Source organism: Drosophila albomicans, chromosome 3 (assembly GCF_009650485.2).
Source record: "Drosophila albomicans strain 15112-1751.03 chromosome 3, ASM965048v2, whole genome shotgun sequence".
Classification (NCBI taxonomy): domain Eukaryota; kingdom Metazoa; phylum Arthropoda; class Insecta; order Diptera; family Drosophilidae; genus Drosophila; species Drosophila albomicans.
Genome location: NC_047629.2, coordinates 43,284,521 through 43,304,495, shown reverse-complemented (window position 1 = coordinate 43,304,495; position 19,975 = coordinate 43,284,521). Strand labels below are relative to the sequence as shown.

The 19,975-nt window shown below is 38.9% G+C and overlaps 1 protein-coding gene across 1 annotated transcript in view; it reads left to right on the top strand.

Moving 5' to 3' along the window:
• LOC117572290 (ecdysone-induced protein 78C) overlaps nt 1-19,975 on the top strand; it is a 47,876-nt gene that overhangs the window by 26,054 nt on the left and 1,847 nt on the right. Inside the window, 1 exon segment of the mRNA XM_052003911.1 lies at nt 18,899-19,494. Within this exon segment, the coding sequence (XP_051859871.1) occupies nt 18,899-19,494 (596 nt within the window).

The window sequence follows — 19,975 nt, the reverse complement described above, 5'->3', positions numbered from 1 at the left end:
AAAACTACTCGTAAATAACGATGATCATCATCAACGTCGTCATCGTCATCGCATAATCATCATAAAGCAGTCGAGCGACGAGCGTTGAGCGTTGAGCGCTGAGTTCGCAACGGTATTCGTTGTAAAAACGCGGCCAATAAACTGAATGCGGTGCGGTTCAAGGTTTAGCCAAAGCCAAAACGAAACTAAAGCAACAACAACAACAACACAACGCTAACAAACAAAGGCGAACACACACAACGCAACGCAAGCGAACGAATGACGAACGCTTCGCCTCGCAGCGGCTTCGCAGCCAAATGAATAACAATTAAATCTCACAAAAGGCATGAAATCATCTGCCGCGCGCAATAGACTAAAAAAAAAAATGAGTAGAAAAAAAACCGAAACTAGCACAAAGTCGAGCGTTTGTAGTAAATGTATCCATGAGATAGTCTATATGCTCGCTCGCGTTGTATCCATGAGATAAAACTACTTACTTAAGCGGCCACAATCGCCGCAAAATCTTTTTGAGCTCAAAGCTCATTGACCAAAACAGTCAGTGGCCCAGTCTCGCAATCTACAAATCAGCTTCTCCTCAGTCTTTCAGTCTTCCAGTCTTCAATCTTCCATGTTCCATCTGCAATCTTCCGCTCTGTGCTAAGCAATACCGTTAAGCTCAACTTGAGGCGGCCCATTAACAGTTAAGCGGGCCAATTACCAAGGCGGATAATTGCTCCAGTCTCAGCAGGAAAGAAGAGGGGAGTAGACAAAGAGGAGGGAGGGGCAGGGAAGGTGGCCAATAATGGCAGTCAATCATTCAAAGTGTTCGTCTGTCAATCAGCTGCTCATCGTTTGCCCTTAGCAGTTGGGGTCGAGGGGGTTGAGGGGGTGGCGCAACCCCCCAAGTTCTCAGTGCTGTAATTCTATGGCTGCTTCGACTATTGTTGTTGTTGTTGTTGCACGCTCATTTCTACTTTATTACAAAATTGACCCACATATTTGTTGTTGTTTACTTTTGTTTTTTTTGCGCTGCCAACGAGTGGCCATTATACAGCTACAGATACATTTGTATCTATGGCTTTGTATATGTATCTGTTTGTGTGTCTCTTGTTATTTATTCATTATTTTATTATTTTAGTTTATTTGTTGTTGTCTTCGCTGCTTTAATCGACGATTTTTTGTTGCTTTTCCTTGCTCTTCTCATCTCTCTCTTTTTTTTTTGTGGGTTCACATGACAAAAAGTTGAAGTGTGTTGTGCTGTGTAGTGTTGTGTTGTGTGTATCATGACATTAATGAACTTATATGGGATGGACAATTTAGATTTGATGTGTCAACAATCCATTTGGGCGTGTTGTCTGCATCTGTGTGTGTGAGTGTATCTTACAGATAGCCCATGAACTCACATATAATTGTATTGATTGTCAGTATAATTGTGTGTGTGTGTGTGTGTGTGTGGCAAAAAGGGTGTGGCTTAGGCTTGAGAAATTAATTGACACATGCTACTTTTGATCCAGACATGTAGATAAACATAAATTAAGAAATCCATATCATATGGCCAACGAATTGAGGTCGAAAATTGTTTATTATTTACAAAAAAAAATATATAGATAAGCATTAGCTTAGCTACAATTTGGCTTTTCAGCAAATTCTAGTGCAGCATTGGGTTAATCATACTTTCATGTATGAGACATTTAGTTTAATTAGAGCTTAACATTTTTCTATTTAACATTATGTTAATAGAAATTAACATTATGCTAATGAATTGTAAGCGTAAGCCAATTTTTACATTACTGAGTTATGGAAGCTAACTCGATTGTAGTTACAAATAATATTTGGGATTTCAGCATAATATTTATAGAGTGTATAAAGAAAAGTGTATAACATTTTAATATTAGTTCATGTTTAAACTTTCGATATCCTTTTTATTATTCAGAAATAGTGAAAAATTGTTGTAGTTATGAAATATTTATTCTTACTTTTTAATTATTCCACAATTTTGTGAAATTAAATACAAAATTTGAAAATGAATTACCTACGCAGTATGAAGAAAAGTTGTTTTAATTAATGCTCAACATTTTTCTTTTTAACACTATGTTAACAACAATTAACATTATGCTAATGAATTGTAAGCGTAACCCAATTTTTAACATACTAAGTTATAGAAGTTACAAATAATATTTTGTTAGTTCATGTGAAGAGTTTTTAAAATAAAGTGTATAAAATGTTATAAATTGGTTCATGTTCAATGTTTATGGACAGACTTTAAACTTCACATAACCTGTTAATTATTTTGTGATAATGAAGAAAAAATTAAATTTCTCAATTGCTTATTAGATAGAAAATTTCGAAATTCATTCTTGTTAATAAATTGTATATTTTAAATAACTTTTCAATTCTGAAGAAAAGAGTATTTCAGTTGTGAAACTTATATTTGTTAATAAACTGTACAATTTAAAATGCCTATTAATTATTCAGGAATTGTAAAGTACACTGCAGTCAATACAAATAAAATACATTTTAAATATATTCATTTTTCATATTCATATTCATTGTTTACTACTGACTGTATATTTTTCTTATTTTTATGATAGTTTTTCGTGGTTTTAAGAGGCAGAAATTTAATGAAATACTTTACATCTTATTTAGCCATTTATGTTTAAGTTTTTATCAAAATGATCTGAATTGTATTAATTTAAAACACAATTTGACATTTCTGCATATGCGCATTATTAATATAAGTTAAAACAATGCTTAAAAGCCAAACTTAAATAGCTGCTTAGCTGTTGCAATAAATGTTTATTGAACGTTGAACTATGCTTTGTTGTACGTCGATAGTTTCTCGACATTTCTGAAGTCTTTTGTGCAGCAGACATAAACACAGAAAATAGCTGGCTAGCAACGTGCAATTATTATTTAGTTTGCCGCTTCTCGAATGTTTTATGTTAACAATTATTGCAGCAACATTAAAATGTAGTTGAAGCGTCGTTATGCACCCGCACTTCTTATTATAATTGACATTTTGGTGCCAAGAATATACCGCAAACTGTTTTCGTTTCGTTTCGTTGTGGTTTCTTTTTGGTTTTTGTTTGCTATGCGATTTGGTCATGCTTCGTTGCAGCCACAGTCTCAACTGCAACAGCTATAGATACAAATACAGATATAGATACAGATACAGATACAATTTACAAATGTGTCTGCAGCAAATGCAGTTAGCAATGAGTGACCTCCAAATTGAATAGAATACAAAATGCCCACAGAGCGAGAGAGAGAGAGAGAGAGAGAGAGAGAGGCCAGAGGCCAGAGGCAGGGCAGGGCAGCAACCCTCCACAATGTGTGGCAAGGTGCATGCGACCATAACCACAAAAGCCACAGCGACTTTATGGCGATCATAATGATGATGATTAAGAAACAGAGCTCTCAACTCTGGCCAACATAATGTCTAACTATGTCTCTGTATGTGTCTGTGTGTATGTGTGTGTCTGTGTGTGTGAATGAGTGCGAAATGAAAGCTTCATTCTGCGGTGGCTGTCATAGACGCTGACGACCCATTCAAATGGTGGCAAACAGAACAGAACCGAAAGACCAAAACGGCCAGCTAACTGAATGTTTAGCCAACTAGAAGGGGAGTCAAGAGGAGGCGGGCAGACAGAGACAAACAGACAGACAGACAGGCGAATGCTCGTATCAGGGCCATGCGGCTTCTATATAGAGAACGCCTTTTAATGTTGCTTTTATTACAAAATGTATTAAAATGTGACACAGGTGGTGATTGGGCTGCATACATAAGTAGAAGGAAGGAAACAAAAACAACAAAGTAAGAAAGCCACAGATGAGTATGATAGACTGTGAGATACCTGAAAGTACCAATATCTTAAATTATACTAAATTAATATACCAAAAGAGTGTAAATATACTAAAACTTCATGTAAAGTGTAAAGTAAAAAATATACTAGATTGTAAACCAAATCAGATTAATAGCGGCAGTATTTCAAAAAAGTTTGAAAAAGGTAATTCCGAAAATATACTAAAATGTGTACCGATATACACACCGATTACACATCAAGTAAACTAGTAGTGAACAAAATATGTTAGGTTGTCAACCTAAGCCGTTTGAAAGAAACAGTATCGCAGTTCCGAAAAATATAGTATATTTACCATAACAATATACCACTACTTTTGAAATGTACCATAAAGAACATTATATACCAGATTGTCATCCAAAACAATTCTTTTTTGTGCCTCTTACATAAATTTCCTGTTGACACCAAGTTATACTACCCTTCTATCCTATGTGCAAAGTGTATAACAAGAGGAAGCATGCAATCAGGCGCAAGGAGAGAAGCGAGAGAGAGAGAGAGAGCGAGACAGATGATGTCGCGATGATGGGCCTGCTAAATGCTGTTGATGGCCGCCGCTTTTTTGATGAGACATGCGATAAAAATGTTTATAACTTTGGTAGTTGCTGCTGCTTGGCTAATGACTGTGCCCAAAAAAAAGCGCCAAAGACAAGTTTAAAGTGGGTTAAATGCTGCTCGAGGTGGCGACAAAAAACCAACAAAAAAAAAAAACATATAAAAACAATAAGAAAGAAGAAGAGCTGACTATCAGAGCTCAAAAGCCGATTAAAGCTTTACTCTTCAAAAATGTACATTCTTTTCTTTAGTGGCAACTCCTCTAATAAAAATACCAAGCACACAGTCACAGAGCAAACGCTGCAACGTGCAACATCTCGTTGCATGCCCAGAGCCCTTAAGCTAATGTGTGTGCCCATTTCACATTTATGCGTAACTGCGCTTGTGCCACGCCTCAGCTCATTAGCAAACCCCAGACGCAGAGGGGGAGGGAAGATGGGGAAGAGGAGTACAAACAGGACACAGCAAGAATGAGGGAAGCACTTGGCAACTGCAGCTCCATAAATTCTACAACTGCATCTGCAATTTCACTTGCACTTCGCTTGCTTGTTGTTGCTGTTGCTGGCAGTTGAGTTAATTTTATTTGCAAAATAAAGCGAAACAAACTTTAAATGGAGTCAAATGCCAATACACACAGAGAAAGAGGGGTAAAGAGAAGGGGGAGCGAGGGCACAGGCCAGACGTCTGCAGAACAAAGATTGCACACACAGCAGCAACAGCAACAACAACAACAACAATGAAAGCAACAGCAGCAGCAACAAGAACAAAAAAAGTTCAAACGCCAGACAAGGATGCACCAAAGTGCAAAGGCAGAGAGCAAGCGACCAACGAACGAACGAATGAACGACCGACGACGAAGACGAAGACTACAACGTGCAAAGGGGGGTTAAACACAGCAAAAGCACTCGACGCAGCAGACGACGACGACGACGACGAAGCGGAAAGCAAAAAGGATTGAACAGCGAGCAAAGAGAGTTGGAGCAGCGGCCAGGGGGGAAAGCAGTGCAAAACAGCAGGAGGCAATGGCGACGCACGTGAAGACGCAGCAAAACACACACGCATAACGTACAAACGCACGCACACACACACACACATACTCACGTAGGCAAGCAAGACTGAAACAAGAACAAGTGCATTGACACTTTATAACGCGATGACGGCGAAAACGACGCGACGACTGCAAAGGGTGAAGGCACCACTGAAACGACTCTGACTGCGACAGCGACGCTGGCTGCGCTGCATTTTGATAGCATTGCGCTGTAAATATGCAAAGAAAAAGAAAAGAAAAAAAAACAACAGCAACAACAAGATGTGTAGAGCGAAAGCATAAAGGGATCGACATCGACAGCGACCTCAGAGGCCAGACAGCAAAGCACACACACAAATACACATACACTCATACACAGCTGATCAGCCGAGCAACTCAGGGGAGAACAACAAACAGTCAGACTAAAGAGAGAGCAGGAGAGCGAGAGTGGGAGAGAGCGAACGCAAGTTTAAGCAAGCCCCAAAAAGTTGAGAACATTGCACTGCCACAATAACAACACAAAGAGTTTACTTTATTTTTGCTGTTGCTTTTTTTTGTTTGTGGAGCTTTTGCTGTAGCCGGTAGCTGATTATGAGATTGCGAAACGAGTCTCTCATTATGAGCATGTTCATAATGTTTGTTTGCCTGACGATGACGTTGCCAAACAGTGAACAACACAACAACAACAACAAAGTCAAGAATGAATTGCGAACAGCAACAACAAGGAGACGCCGTCGACATCGACATCGACGTCGACATCGACATCGACGTCGACAGCGACGACGATCAACGACGACGTTTATAGTTCAACGCACCGTCTGGTCGCACTCCCTGTTGGGATCGTTAGCGGTAGCCAATGCCCTGCGAAAAAAAAAAAAATGATTCTTGTCTCGCGACTCCTTTTTGTAGCAGAGGAAGAAATCACTCACCCGCTGGCTGCAGCAACAAATGTTGCAAATGCCCATGCCCATGCCCCAATGCATTTACAGCCATTGTCGGTCATTGATCGTGCGTGCTCATAATGAAGCCAACGACTCGTTGACTCGTCTTTCATTGACTGCACTGATCTGATCATCCTCTCTAATCTTATTATTATGTTGACAGCAGAGAGAGAAAGAGAGAGAATGAGTGAGATGGCAAACGGGAAGAAAGCGATCACCCACAAACTTCGTAATAATTCTTACTTACATAAACAAACAAGATCCGCATTTACTTAGTCAGCAATCTGAGGGTATTAATGAAATCAGACAGTAATATCTCTGATTACAGTCACAACGATCAGTTCTAGAGCAACGATCGTTGACACTATCACGAGCTTATTATGTTGACAGCAACGAACTGGAAGAATTAATTAAATCCGTCAGCGCGTCACTTAAAGATAATAAACTATTTTGATCAGTGTTCATCGTAGATTCCAGCTTAATGAAGAGCTGCTACTAGACAAGATCACTTGCATTGTCAGTTTCATTAATTACCCGCTGATATGCTCATAATTGTGACAGAAGAGATCTACTTCTGTTGTGATCGGTGAGTAATCTTCGCATAAGTGATGCTTAATTGTTATTATTAGTAACATAAAAGATCAGTTCTTATAGAACAATCGTTTATACTTTAATTGATACGAATAATGTGATGTTGTAAAAGAGTTAATGAAGATCGACCAATAAATTGACTTCTGACTTCTGTTTACTTCTCAGCTGTCAATCATTGCCTGTTAACAACCGATCCTCAATAGATAAATGCATAGAATGGCAAATATTTTGTTCAATTGTGATTGCAGATTACAAGTTAATGAACAGTTTGAAGCACGTCAATTGCTTTGCTAAAGTTAAATAAATGTAATTTTGATTTTATTATGATTAGTGATCAGCGATCAGTCAAAACTTGGCAAGGCAACACCCACGCCCCGAACAAACAGCAGTTGAGTTCGGAGATCAGGCTACTGGCTTAGCAAAGAGAGCGCCAACCGAGAGAGATCATTGATCTTACCTACTTGGCGCTGTTAATTTGTATTATTAATTCAATCAATCACAGTCCGTCCGATCGCACCCTAACGATCCCAATCACAGCCGATCGACAGCAGCTGCCTTCGAGCATTGATCTCGCAGATCGCAGACAAACACAAACATACTCGCACATCTATATATATTTATGTGTATTTTGTTTGCTTATATATATCTTGGTCGATTGGCATTTCACAAATGCGCTTCGTTCTAGTTTCTCGCATACGATGTCGATGTGGATTTTTGATGTCGATGCTGATGGTTGATGGTTTGATGTCCGATGTCCGTTGTGTCCGATGTTGGCTGTTTCGCATTTCGTCTTGTGGCCTCTTGGCTAATTTAATTGTTTGCTTTTTCATTAAGACGCTGGGAGCGGTTGTGAATTCGAATGCGAATACGAATGTGGGCCTCTATTTAGCTCATGGAAACATTTATAGCACAACCCGACTCGACTCGACTCAACTCGATTTGCTCGCCAGCTCGGTTAGTCGGTTGCTCGGCCAGCGTTTAATTCGCTAATTGCTAATGCGCCCAACGCTTATCAAATTGGAGCATCGCGACGCAAACTTTTATTTTCTTCTATTTTTGTTTTTGCTATTTTTGTTTTTGTTTTTCTTTTTTTTTGGCGACTGTTGTCTGATGTCTTAGAAGTGCCGTTGTGCCACTGCTGTTTGTTTTAATTTAGCTACACATTTTAGTTCAAATATTTGATAAGCAGTCCGCCAACGTCGGCATTTGCATAACTTTTGGCATTACTCATACGTCCCGTTAGCCGTTCGTTCTCTCAACTTGTTTACAGTTGAAATTGCTTCCGCTCATTTGAAAATCATTTAAATCGTACCAAAAAAATGTGCACTAAGAATCATCTAAATGTCGCACTGTAATTAACATTTTCACAGCTCCATTTCAATGGTTTTTTGTGTGTGTGCTGCATGCTTCATTTCCATCTTAATTTGCAATTTGTAATTCCCACTTCCACTTCACTTTTTGATGTACCATCGAGTTCAATAAACGTTTAATGAGCTACCGACTTCAATTCGCTGCTCCTTCGACAGAGTTCAGCGACAGCAAAAAGGACAGACCGACAGACAGACAGACAGGCCAATGATTGAACAATGAAATTATGTCAAAGTGTACCGAGCTTTAATGGCATAGTAAAGAGCGTGTGTTGTGTGTCGGCATCTCAAAGATACACGTCGAGTGTTCCTTAATGCTCAAAGAACACTCCCAGCATGAGTCTTTGTTCTACGTGTAATGCGAATTATATTGCTTAAGCTGAGTGATAAAGGATAACAGTTTAAAAATGTCAAGTAAATTATAGATTGCACTTAAAAACCGAGTAAGAAAGCTACAGTCGAGTGTGCCTGAAAAGAAGATAGCCGCTATCCATTTTTAATAAAACCATATTCTACAAATATACCAAAAATATACCGCAAAAATACTAGAACATGCCGGAAGTCTATATTTGGCATATCTATATTGAACTGAATTTTAAATATACCAGGTTTTCAGATGTCACAAAAAAAATCGTGCTAAGATCAAGAATAAATTCTTGAATCATGATTATTTAATGTCAAAGTTAAACACATATTGTTTCGATCTTCAAAAAAGATTTTGTAATCTTATAACCATGGTTGAGAAGTGAAATATTGTTTTAAGATAACAACGGGAATTCTTGACTTATCTTTATAATATAAAATATGCCCTGAATTAAGATTTCTATTCTACATTTCAATTTTTGTTCTTACAAATAATTCGAAAACATTTTTTCGCCTAATCCTATTGCAAATATTAAATGACAAACCTGAGACAACTTAAAGGGCACTAAAAGAGTTTAACTAAAGTTTAAACTGAATGAATATAATTTAAATCGAAAACAATATTTAATGATCATAGCTAGGCTGTGAAGATCGTTTTAAATCTATCCAATAACTCTTGTTCCCTCTCTCACAGAATTGCAATATTAGCATATCAGATAGCAGCCTGGAAAAGTGGAAATTGTTTACAAATCTGATATATGAACTGGATGGCAATGCTCCACTTGAGCGTGCTGCGATAAAGATCATCAGATAAACAAAAATATCCGGGACTCGCCGCAATCTATTGTTGGCTGGTTGCAACTTTGCTTGGGACATCTTTGAAAATAAAACTTTTTACAACCCGACATATTTGCACTTAATGTGGCCCTAATCAAATAGCAACAAAGTTGTCCTCATTTGTTGTATAAGTATGTGTATGTATATGTGTGTATGTAATATGTATGCAACATTACTGTCTGTTTGGACAGCTTCAAAGTAGGACGCACACACACATGAAGAGAGACAATCTAATAGAAGCGAGTGCAGACAGAGTTAACTCACTTTCCAGCTGTCACAGCACTCAACACTCCACAGTGCCACGCCCCCCACTCTAGCCTCGTTTTTTTCTTTCTTTTTTTTTGTGGTGGCAACGCCTCCGCATTGGGGTAAAAGTGACTGCAACTTTTAACACCTCCCATGGGGCATAAGCAGCGCCAACGGCAGCCAACTGTATTTTTTATCTAATTAGGTAGTCAAAATATACCATATATACATATCAAAAAGAGAACGCTCCACTCTAGCTACATGTGTGTGTGTGACAGCGTGTGTGTGTGTGTGTGTGTAATCTAAACTGTGTCACTAAACAAAAATCTGGCAGAGAGAAGGCAACCGAAGCAGCAGCAGCCTCAACTTTGCGCTGTGCTGTGCCCAGAAAATTGTGTCAAACAGATAAAAGCGTTGATGGAGATGGAACGGATGCGGGGCTGGGTGAGCACAGATTCACTCTGGCTATAGGCCACTCCTTTCCCAGCGAGATGGAGGGGCAGCGGGTACAGCGGGGATCGGGGTAAAGCAGTTATGATTATAACCTCAATTTCGCTTGCGCTTGACGTGTTTGCAGCGGAGAAAACTGGCCCGAAAATTGTAGAGCATTTGAATAATTTTACAAGAATGCAATAAAGAAAATACACTCAAGCACACACACACACACACACACACACACACAGACAGAAAATAAGAATAAATACAAAGCAAAGTGAGAAGTGAAGAGTGAAGATAAAAGCGGTTAAAAAGCCACTGTCCAAAGTAGGCGGCGGCGTCGTCGTCGGTCGGCAACGTTGATTTAAATGGCACCCAAAAAGTCAGTCATGGAACGAGAGAAAAAAAAAAAGACAAGCACATAAACGACAGACGGACAGAAGAGATGAAGAGACGACGGACGGACAGACAGACGACGGACGGATGGATGGATGGACAACTATTCAAATTGAGGTCATTCATCCCGCTTCGTTGAACGCGCTTAAGTGAATTATATGTACGTATTCCGTCGCATGTATTCGTATGTATCTGAGAGATACATTTGCCAAGCGAGTATCTGTAAAATAGTTATGTCGCCAGAGCGAAGGGGAAACTTCTGTGAATGAGGCAGTTTTTGCAGTTTGAAAAAACTAAAAAAAAACTATTTTTGTCATCACATCGCTGTCAGCAAATGACAGAGTTGAAGACACGGGACAGGGGCGGGGCAAGTGGCAAGTGGCAACTGGCAAGTGACAAGTGGAGAGCCGGGTCAGAAGATGTATCTGTGCCAACACAGAACCAAACCATTTACACCTCTTCAAGCAAGCCAAAACAGCACTCAACCCATTTTGAATGGGACAACAAGAAGAAAGCCTTTCTCCGATTGCCGGCTAAGCGGCTTAACGTTTTTTTCTTTTTGGATATAGAACTCAGCTTGAAGTTGAATCGAGTAGATGTCGAGAGTCGAACTCAACTCACACATAATGAACACGTTAATTGCCGACAATTTGCCGTTTATCTGATTGCCCAACAGCCGCACAATTTTTGACTGATTGACCGAGCAACACAGACACACACACACACACTTACATATATAGTATATATATTTAAACGATCATTCAGCAGATCGTTCAACGCCCTCAGTTGATATCATCATCCATCCATCGTACGCACTTTACATAAATATCTGCATATTCTGCTTCATTTTTTTTTTTTGCTGATTCAAATTCGAATTTGTACGCGTGTTTGTATCTGTATCTGTATCTACGTATGTATACGTATGTGTGTGTGTTTGTATCTATAACTCTTTTGGGGCGTCTCTTTCGATTTGCTGTTTCGTGCGTGTTTCATTTGGTTTTTCATATGGGAGTAGGTCAGTTCAAAATTTGCATATGCCTTGACTGATTTTGATTTCTTGCTGATTTTTTATTCATATTCGCTCAGCTCTTGCTCCCCTCACCCTCCCCTCTCCAGTTGCATTTATTGCCTGATTTAGGCACAAATTCCAAACGAATCGAATGGGCAACACACACGTGGCAAACACATCGCCATCGCCGCACTCTATCTATCTATATATCATATGCCTCACCTAAGGCGATTAGTTGCAGACTCTGGCAATTTGTTTGACTTCAGCTTTTGGGCTTCTTGGCTCTTTGGCTTTTGTATTTTTGGTATTTGATGTGGCCCCAAAATGAATGGCAAAATTTTATGTTTTTTGCGCATTTTTTTTGGGTTGCGAACATTGATTCAATGCGTGGGACTTTGTGTAATTTTACTGCCATTCAATTTATGCAAAAAAGGTCGAAAAGTGGTCAGCAGACACAAGAGATGACCTGCTGGAATGTTTGTGGCGCATGTCTTAAAATGGTTAACGGGGGCAATATAAATCCGAATCAAACGGTCTGACAGATGGCCAATCAATGTAAAAGCTTGCATACTAAAGCTTCTTCGTTAAGATTTCACATTTAAATAAGGCACATTTAATGAAAACTGTTGAAGCTAAGTTTGAGCTACTTTAAAAAGAATCAACAAGGTGAAGTCTAAAATGATAGCTCAAGCAATGGTAAAGATATAGATTTTTTAGTATAAAAATAATACTGAGTGTTTGTGTAATGGAACCAGTAATATTATTCGTATCATTAAAATGTTATTATATTCGCAAGAGTTTGAAAACTCTAGAAAAAGGGTGAACTCTAAAAAAAGAAAATAGTGAGGATATTGCTTTGTCAGTATAAAAAGTATACTGAATGTTTATGTGATGGAACTATTTATATTAGCTGGTATCACTAAAATACTCTATTAGATTCGAAGTATCTGTCTCAAGCAATAATAAATATATTAATTTTATAGTATTAAAAGTATAATGAGTGTTAATGTAATATAAGTAGTTATATTATTCCTATTACTAAAATACTATTATATTCGATTAAATCTGTCTCAATAAATAGTAAAGATTTAGATTTTTTTTTAGTATAAAAAGTATACTGAATGTTTATGGAATGGAGCTATACTCTATATTCGAAGTATCTGCCTCACTTAATCTATTACGTTTTTGTATGTAATATTCGGAATATTCACTAAATATGCCCACATTATAATCACAACTGTAACTTTCTATATCTCGAAAAAGTTTATCAAGAACTTCTTCCTTGTTTATCTAAGAAATTCCATTAGGATTGCAGCACAAACTACAAAGCTGCATGTTTGAAGAACTTATCAACAGCAAACTCACTTAAAACTATTTGAATTATTTATCAATTGGAGTTATTCAATCGATTTGAGGCAGGTCAAGAGCTCGGTCAATAAAATCATTATCGTTTCCGCTCTATCTTAAGCAGTCGATAGCCAAAGAAAATCATATAAATTGTCTAGGATTGCACTTGCAATGCCATCAGTTGATATTCTTTCGTGAGACGGCAAACTAAACTCTCTTTGATGATGAAACTCGGTAATGTTTTTGCAAGCACATAATAAAAATCGCACTTGGCCAATTTCAAGAGATTGCTTTTCAAAGTTCTGCAGCTCTCCTTTACGTTGATTGCGGTCCTACTCTTGGCCATTTACCAGGCTGACAGTCAATTGAACCCCATCTCTGGCTGCGACACCAAAGGCTTCTGTGTCTGTGCCGGGCATGTGGCTGGCGATGTGGTGCCTGATTGCACGGATTGCACCAGATACTACTTGTGTGGCGTTAATACCATCGATCGCATTCTCTGCCCAGCTGGACAAGTGTTTGACATCAATGTGCTAGCTTGTGTGCCGGGCTCGTGTCCACGCATTGATGGTGAATGTCCTGCTCCTGAACCATCACCGACTCCGTCGCCAAGTCCAACTCCAAGTCCATCACCGACTCCGTCGCCAAGTCCAACTCCGACTCCGTCACCAAGTCCTTCTCCGGGTCCAACTCCGAGTCCGTCGCCATGTCCTGCTCCTTGTCCATCGCCGAGTCCTGCTCCGAGTTATTGCGAGAACCAAGAAGTGACTTGCCAATTTCCCGGCCAGATTATACCAAATGCCGAGCATTGTCGCCTCTTTTGGACCTGTGTGGAGTTGTGTCCCGTGTTGGGCTTCTGTGAGTTGGGCATGTGGTTCGACCGCGATAATTTCGTTTGCAACTATCAATGCTATGTGCGCAACTGTCCGGCGGGCAGGGATTAAACACACACATATAATAAAACTTACGCCATGCCAAATGGCGCAAATTTACTTTTAACGCTCATTAAACTGCAATTGGCTCCATGAAAACATGAAAACGACTACAACAACAGCAACAACAGCAACGACGGGCAACAACAATAGTGTTGCAATAATATACGCAAATTGCTTGACACAATTTTTTCGCTTACGGACAAAAGGCGGGTGGGCGGCTGCTGTGCGCATGTGTGTGTGTGTGTGTGTGTGTGTGAAAGAGTAGAGTGTGTTTGTGTGCGTGTTGTTGCTGGCAGACTGGCAACAAATTTAGCACGCAACTAACAATTTTAGCTGCTCCAGATACAAGCTAGCAACACACACACACACACAAACACACTGAGACACGCACACCACAAGCGCAAACACCGACACACCTTGCTGCAAACAAAAGCAAACAAATTGAAGAAATAAACGCCAACAACGGCAACAAAACGAAGACGACATACCCTTTATACCAGCACTTTCGACTCTTCTTTTTACACTTTACACAAGTTTTTCAACACTTTTTAGTATACAAAATTTCGTTTAATTCAAAACGACTTTTGCTTATTGCACTGCTTTATCGATAACTAACGATAAAAAGCTCGATGATTGACGATCTGCTGCAATGTTGCCAACTTAACTTTTTCTGACGCAATAAATTGGCAACACTGCAGCGTGCTGCATGCGATTTATCGTAATATGCCGATACGGCAACACTGTTACATCGATAATAAGAATTAATGTATTATCGATTTGATTGACGCCAACTAATGCAGTGAACGAAAGTATTTAATTCTTTAATGACTATTAGTTCGTTGTTATTGTATAAAGTAATGAAAAGTGTGCCAAGGAAGTCGAGATAATTAATCAATTTATAATATTTTCTTTATTTTTGCGAGACCTATATTTAATTTTGGCAAATGTTACAAATACTTTGGAATAGCGAATGCACCCTTTAGTTAACTCTAGCAACGACATACTAAAAGTTGGGCCTGCATAGTTGTTTATTCTTTTTGGCAGCGGGAACAAAAACAAACTTTCTCCCAAGTAAGCCGCAGAGCATTTTGGACAATTTCGTAACTGGGTAAACATAGCGACCGATACTCACACACACATACACACAAGTAAGTGTGTGTATATGCAAATGTGGAGTGCATAAAGTGCAGCCCCGGCGACAGCGACACCAACAAAAACAACAGCAACGACAACAACAACAACAGAAGCAGCAGCAACAGCAGCGACAGGTGAATGAACGACCTCAAACGAGGTCAGCAGCAACTACAGGCCAAATTATGCCGGTGCTATGTAGTGAGTGGGGCAGTGTGAGAGACGGAGAGGAAGAGAGAAGTGGGGAAGAGGGGACGGAACCGGGGCCGGGCCCATTCATGCGCACAATAAAGCCAAAAAACAAAAAAAAAAAAACAAAACAACATGAAATCAACTAAAAGTGTGTGTGTGTGTGTGTGTGTTTGTGTGATTATGTATATGCTTTGATTGTTGTTGTTGTTGTTACTGGCTGGTAGTTGATGTCTGCCCGGTTGGCAGTTGGCTTGAGCTTCGCATGCTAATGGCCAACAGCGCTACGGTCAAAAGTGGGCAACATTTGGGCCACTTTACGGGCTGCCGCTTCACATTTCAGTGACCCAAATCCTTCCTTGGCTTCGAAGTCGTCGCTGCCACATAGATGGATGGATGCTGCATCCAAACAAGTTTACTTTCCGCCTCCCTCCTCCTCGCTCCCCTCTGTTGTGTTGGCTGCCTTTCTCTGGCGTTCTGTCGCACGGTTGGGTCATTGGGCCGCTGAGCATTGGAGCCATTTGGCTGCACTAAATCACTTAAGATGCTTTTAGCAGGAAAAGAAGTTTAGGCTTAGTCTTATTTATGTGACTGCTTCGCTCAGCTCTGTTCTGGACTGTTCTGTGTATAATGGATGATTTTGACCTGCACTCGTGTCGAGTGCCACAAACCAAATGGAAATGCTTGTGGGAGGCAGTTTACTCTGCCAGGTTGTGGGTAGTATAGATCGAAGGGGAGGGGAAGGGGGAAGACAGCTGGCAGGTGACAGTCTTAATTGTGGAGCAAGTCGACTAAGCTGGCACGATTGAATAGCTAATGTTACAGATTATGGGTAATAAAATATAGCATCTCATGCTCTATACATACCTAATTTAGTTGGACCCCAATGAACTGTGTGTTTAGCACACGTTTTATAACAAATGCTTGGCACAACATTTGCTGAAGTATTTTTGTAAAAATCAAATACATTTCGAATCGAACTGAAATGATTCATTGAAAGAATATTTGGACAAAATTCTTGAATTAAGAAGATTCTCCTAACAAGATGTTAAAGCTTAACTATTTTAATGCGAATTCAGCTTAATTTAAAATTACCAAATATAATTGGCATCTTATTCTATTTGTGAATCATTGCGTAATTATTTATAAATATATAATATAAAAAATGGAATAAAATAATTAGTATGGGTTATAAACACATAATAAAAGAAAAGCACGCCAACTTTATAATACAATTTTAAAATTTGTTTCTAGAACTTTGAAAGACTGAAGAATTTTGAAATAAAGTAAGAAAATATAACATATTTTTATATGAATATGAATTAACAAATAAAATAAGATGCTAATGTAAATTTATAGCTTTAAGATTAAGCAGAATGGACATCAAAATATTTAAACTTTAACATCTTGTTACCAAAAATGTTTTTAAATAAAGAATTTTGGTTAAATTTTCTATTAATGAAATGACGAATCAAATTAATATACAATTTTAAGAAAATCTGTTTCAGAAAGTTATAAAAACTTTGCTTTGTTTTAAAGAAGAATTTGCAAACATAATGCACTTGTATATCTATTTGATCTTAAGTATTTAAAATGTATTTTAATATATTATTGAAAGAACTTAGTATGTGTTATTTGAAGCCTTGAGAATCACTTTTCCTCATTTGTTCTTGAAGCTTAAAAAATTGATTTTGTTGTCCAAAGAAATGTTAAAAATAAATTTTCACTCTGTGTTTGAGGTAGATAAGATAAGGATTTTAATGAGTAACACTTTGCGAGCTACTTTTTGGACACCTGCTGACTGTTTGTTTGACTATTTCATATTGAAATGCTGGTCAATGAGCTGCTCCACTTCTTGACAGCTTCAAATGGCACTGGAAGTGTTTGTCCATACCCTTGAGATGCGGAGAGCAAACAAAATTTATATGAGGTTCACAAAAAAAATCTGCACAACAGGCGATAAATAAACAAATCGTGCAGCTGCCATCATCATCATCATCATCATTATCATTGTGAGCATCAACAGAATCGCAATGAGCTGCTAATTGAAGCCACCTTAAAATAAACAGAGCAAAGCGCCCGCCACAAACAATTAACAGAGTTGAAGGTGGTGTGGAGACAACAATAACAATAACAACAACAACGATACACAAAATGCAACTATTTATGTAGGTGCGTGTGTGTAGTTATTATGTCATAATTAATTTACGAGCTGTGACAATTAACGAGAGATGATCAAAACTGATGCAAAGCAAAAGCGTGACTGCAACTTGCGACAAGGCCTGAGAGTGAGTTTCACACAGAGAGCAAAAATGACAAAGTGGCCAACAACAACAGATTTGGGTCAATGTGTTGACCAACTTAACGCAACGATCATCTTTCGCTGTCTGCTTGTTTTCTTCACACTCACACACACACACACACTCGCTTCCCACGCAGACAGTCTCGACTTTTCCGGGCACCCGCTGCGTATGCGCAATTTGTTGAGCAACTCTTTTGCTTTTTTTTTGCTTGACTCATTTGCTGTAGTTTGTTTGTTAGCCAAACCGTTGACCACTTTGCACAACTTGAACAGCCGCACGCTTTTGTGATTAGTGCAACTCAATACGAATGTATCTTTCGGATTGTTGCTGAAACTGATGCCGCCTCTGGCGCTCTTGCTGTGTCTGTGTCTGTGGCGAATACCACAACAACAACAACACAAACAATAACAAGACAAAGCAAAAGCAAAAGAAAACGCACAAGCAACAAAATCAGTTGCCGACAGTTTTTTATATTGAGCACAGTGGGTCAATGTCCCACTGATAAAGTGAGCGTAGAGTGACGACGTAGAGCGTAGAGCTCCACCAGTTGAAAGCCAGCAACAACTGGAGCAGCAGCTGCTGTCGCTGTTGCTGTCGTTGTCTCTGCTGCTGTCTGCCAGCCAAAAGGCAAATGCGATTTTAATTAATAAAATATGCTGTGTATTTGGTTGCACAAAAGAAATTTCACGTTGAGCATTTTTTGCAATTTGTTTCGTTTTGCTTTGGTGAAAACTAAACAGACAAGCTAATGAACATTGCCAACAACAAATAACAAATTTGTTGCAAAAAAATCACACACACAAAAAAATAAACCCTCGAAAATAAAATAAGATTTTAGTACAAATTTTCTAGTTGAGATATCACAAGAATTTTGTTTCCCATTCGCCGCTACAAATGTCTGTTTTGTGCGTATTTAGATGAGTGTTTGTGTGTGTGCTTAAGATTTATGCGTGTGCCAGTTTTATTGTGCGGCATTTTGCTTGGGCATTAAATTTAAATTGCTTTTAGAAACTAATAAATTGCTTCATTTTGGTACACATCACTGACGCACATTTTAAATGTTAATGACTAATCGTCAATGTTGCCAAGTCCCCAAAAGCGTTTTAATTATTGAACAGTCCCCAAGAAATGAAATCAACTTATTTCCCTAATTAATGTACTTAGCCAAACGAAGGGATATTTTCAAATTAATATTTAAATGGTTCGCTCGAAAGTATGCTGCACTTTTTGGGTTGCTCAATTACTGTGCGGTAAAATATGCATATTCAGTGTAGCATACTTTTAAGTGCTGCGCGCAGCTGATAAAAGCTGCACAGCTGACAGAAGCTGCTTGATTTTGTTTGAATTTATAACTTAAACTGTCATTTTCCACTCTTTCGTTTATTTGCAGCTGTTCGTTATGGTCGCGTACCCAAGCGTTCACGTGAGCTGAACGGTGCAGCAGCAGCCGCTGCATCCGCCGCATCCAGCAGCACACCCCTCAATGTGGATGATAGCAGTGCCAATAATTTGCATACAAATCTGATACAACAACAGCAGCAACAGCAACAACAGCAACAGCAGCAACAACAACAACAGCAACAGCCGCATGCGAGCAGTGTGCGCGTGAATACACCAAGTACACCACAAACGCCACAAATGTGTTCGATTGCCTCATCGCCATCGGAGCTGGGCGGTTGCAATAGTGCCAACAACAACAACAATAACAACAGCAATAACGGTAACAACAACAGCAATGCAACAGCTGTAGTTGTGGGCAACCATCATCAGCAATTGGTCAACATGGGCAGCAGCAGTGATATGGCAATGACCCAGGTGGCCATGTGCCATCCACACGATCATCACGATGGCCTCGCCACCGGCAACGAACTGACTGTCTACGATGTGATCATGTGCGTCTCGCAGGCGCATCGCCTCAACTGCTCCTACACCGAGGAGCTCACACGCGAACTGATGCGACGTCCCGTCTCCGTGCCACAGAATGGCGTAAGTATTGCCAAGAGTATTTAATCTTGATTCAAGAAGAACTCTATCCTTCATCGTGACATAAATCTCTTTAATTCTGAAAATTTAGTGAAAGTGCAAATATATTTTGTTGAATTTAGCTAAATTTAATTAGTTGCACTTCTTTATTTATGTTAATAATTAAATTAAACGTATACTGTTTATTGCAACCTCATAAATACATTTAGACCGACGACAAAAGACTTGTTTCAAGTACATTTTTATCAAGCGTCGCCAATCTCTTTTATGAATAGAATTTTGTAGTAGCAGTAGAGAAAATAAATAATAAAATTCATAGTTGATTCAATGATAGCAAATTCCTTATATATACTAATTTGCTAATTGAAATTAATGAACTTTTTTTTCAAATCCAAAGTGCATTCAAAATGAAAGGTGACCCCATAAATGATATACATAAATATTCCTCGGTATATTTTTGTATTTTCGGTACAAATTTGGTATA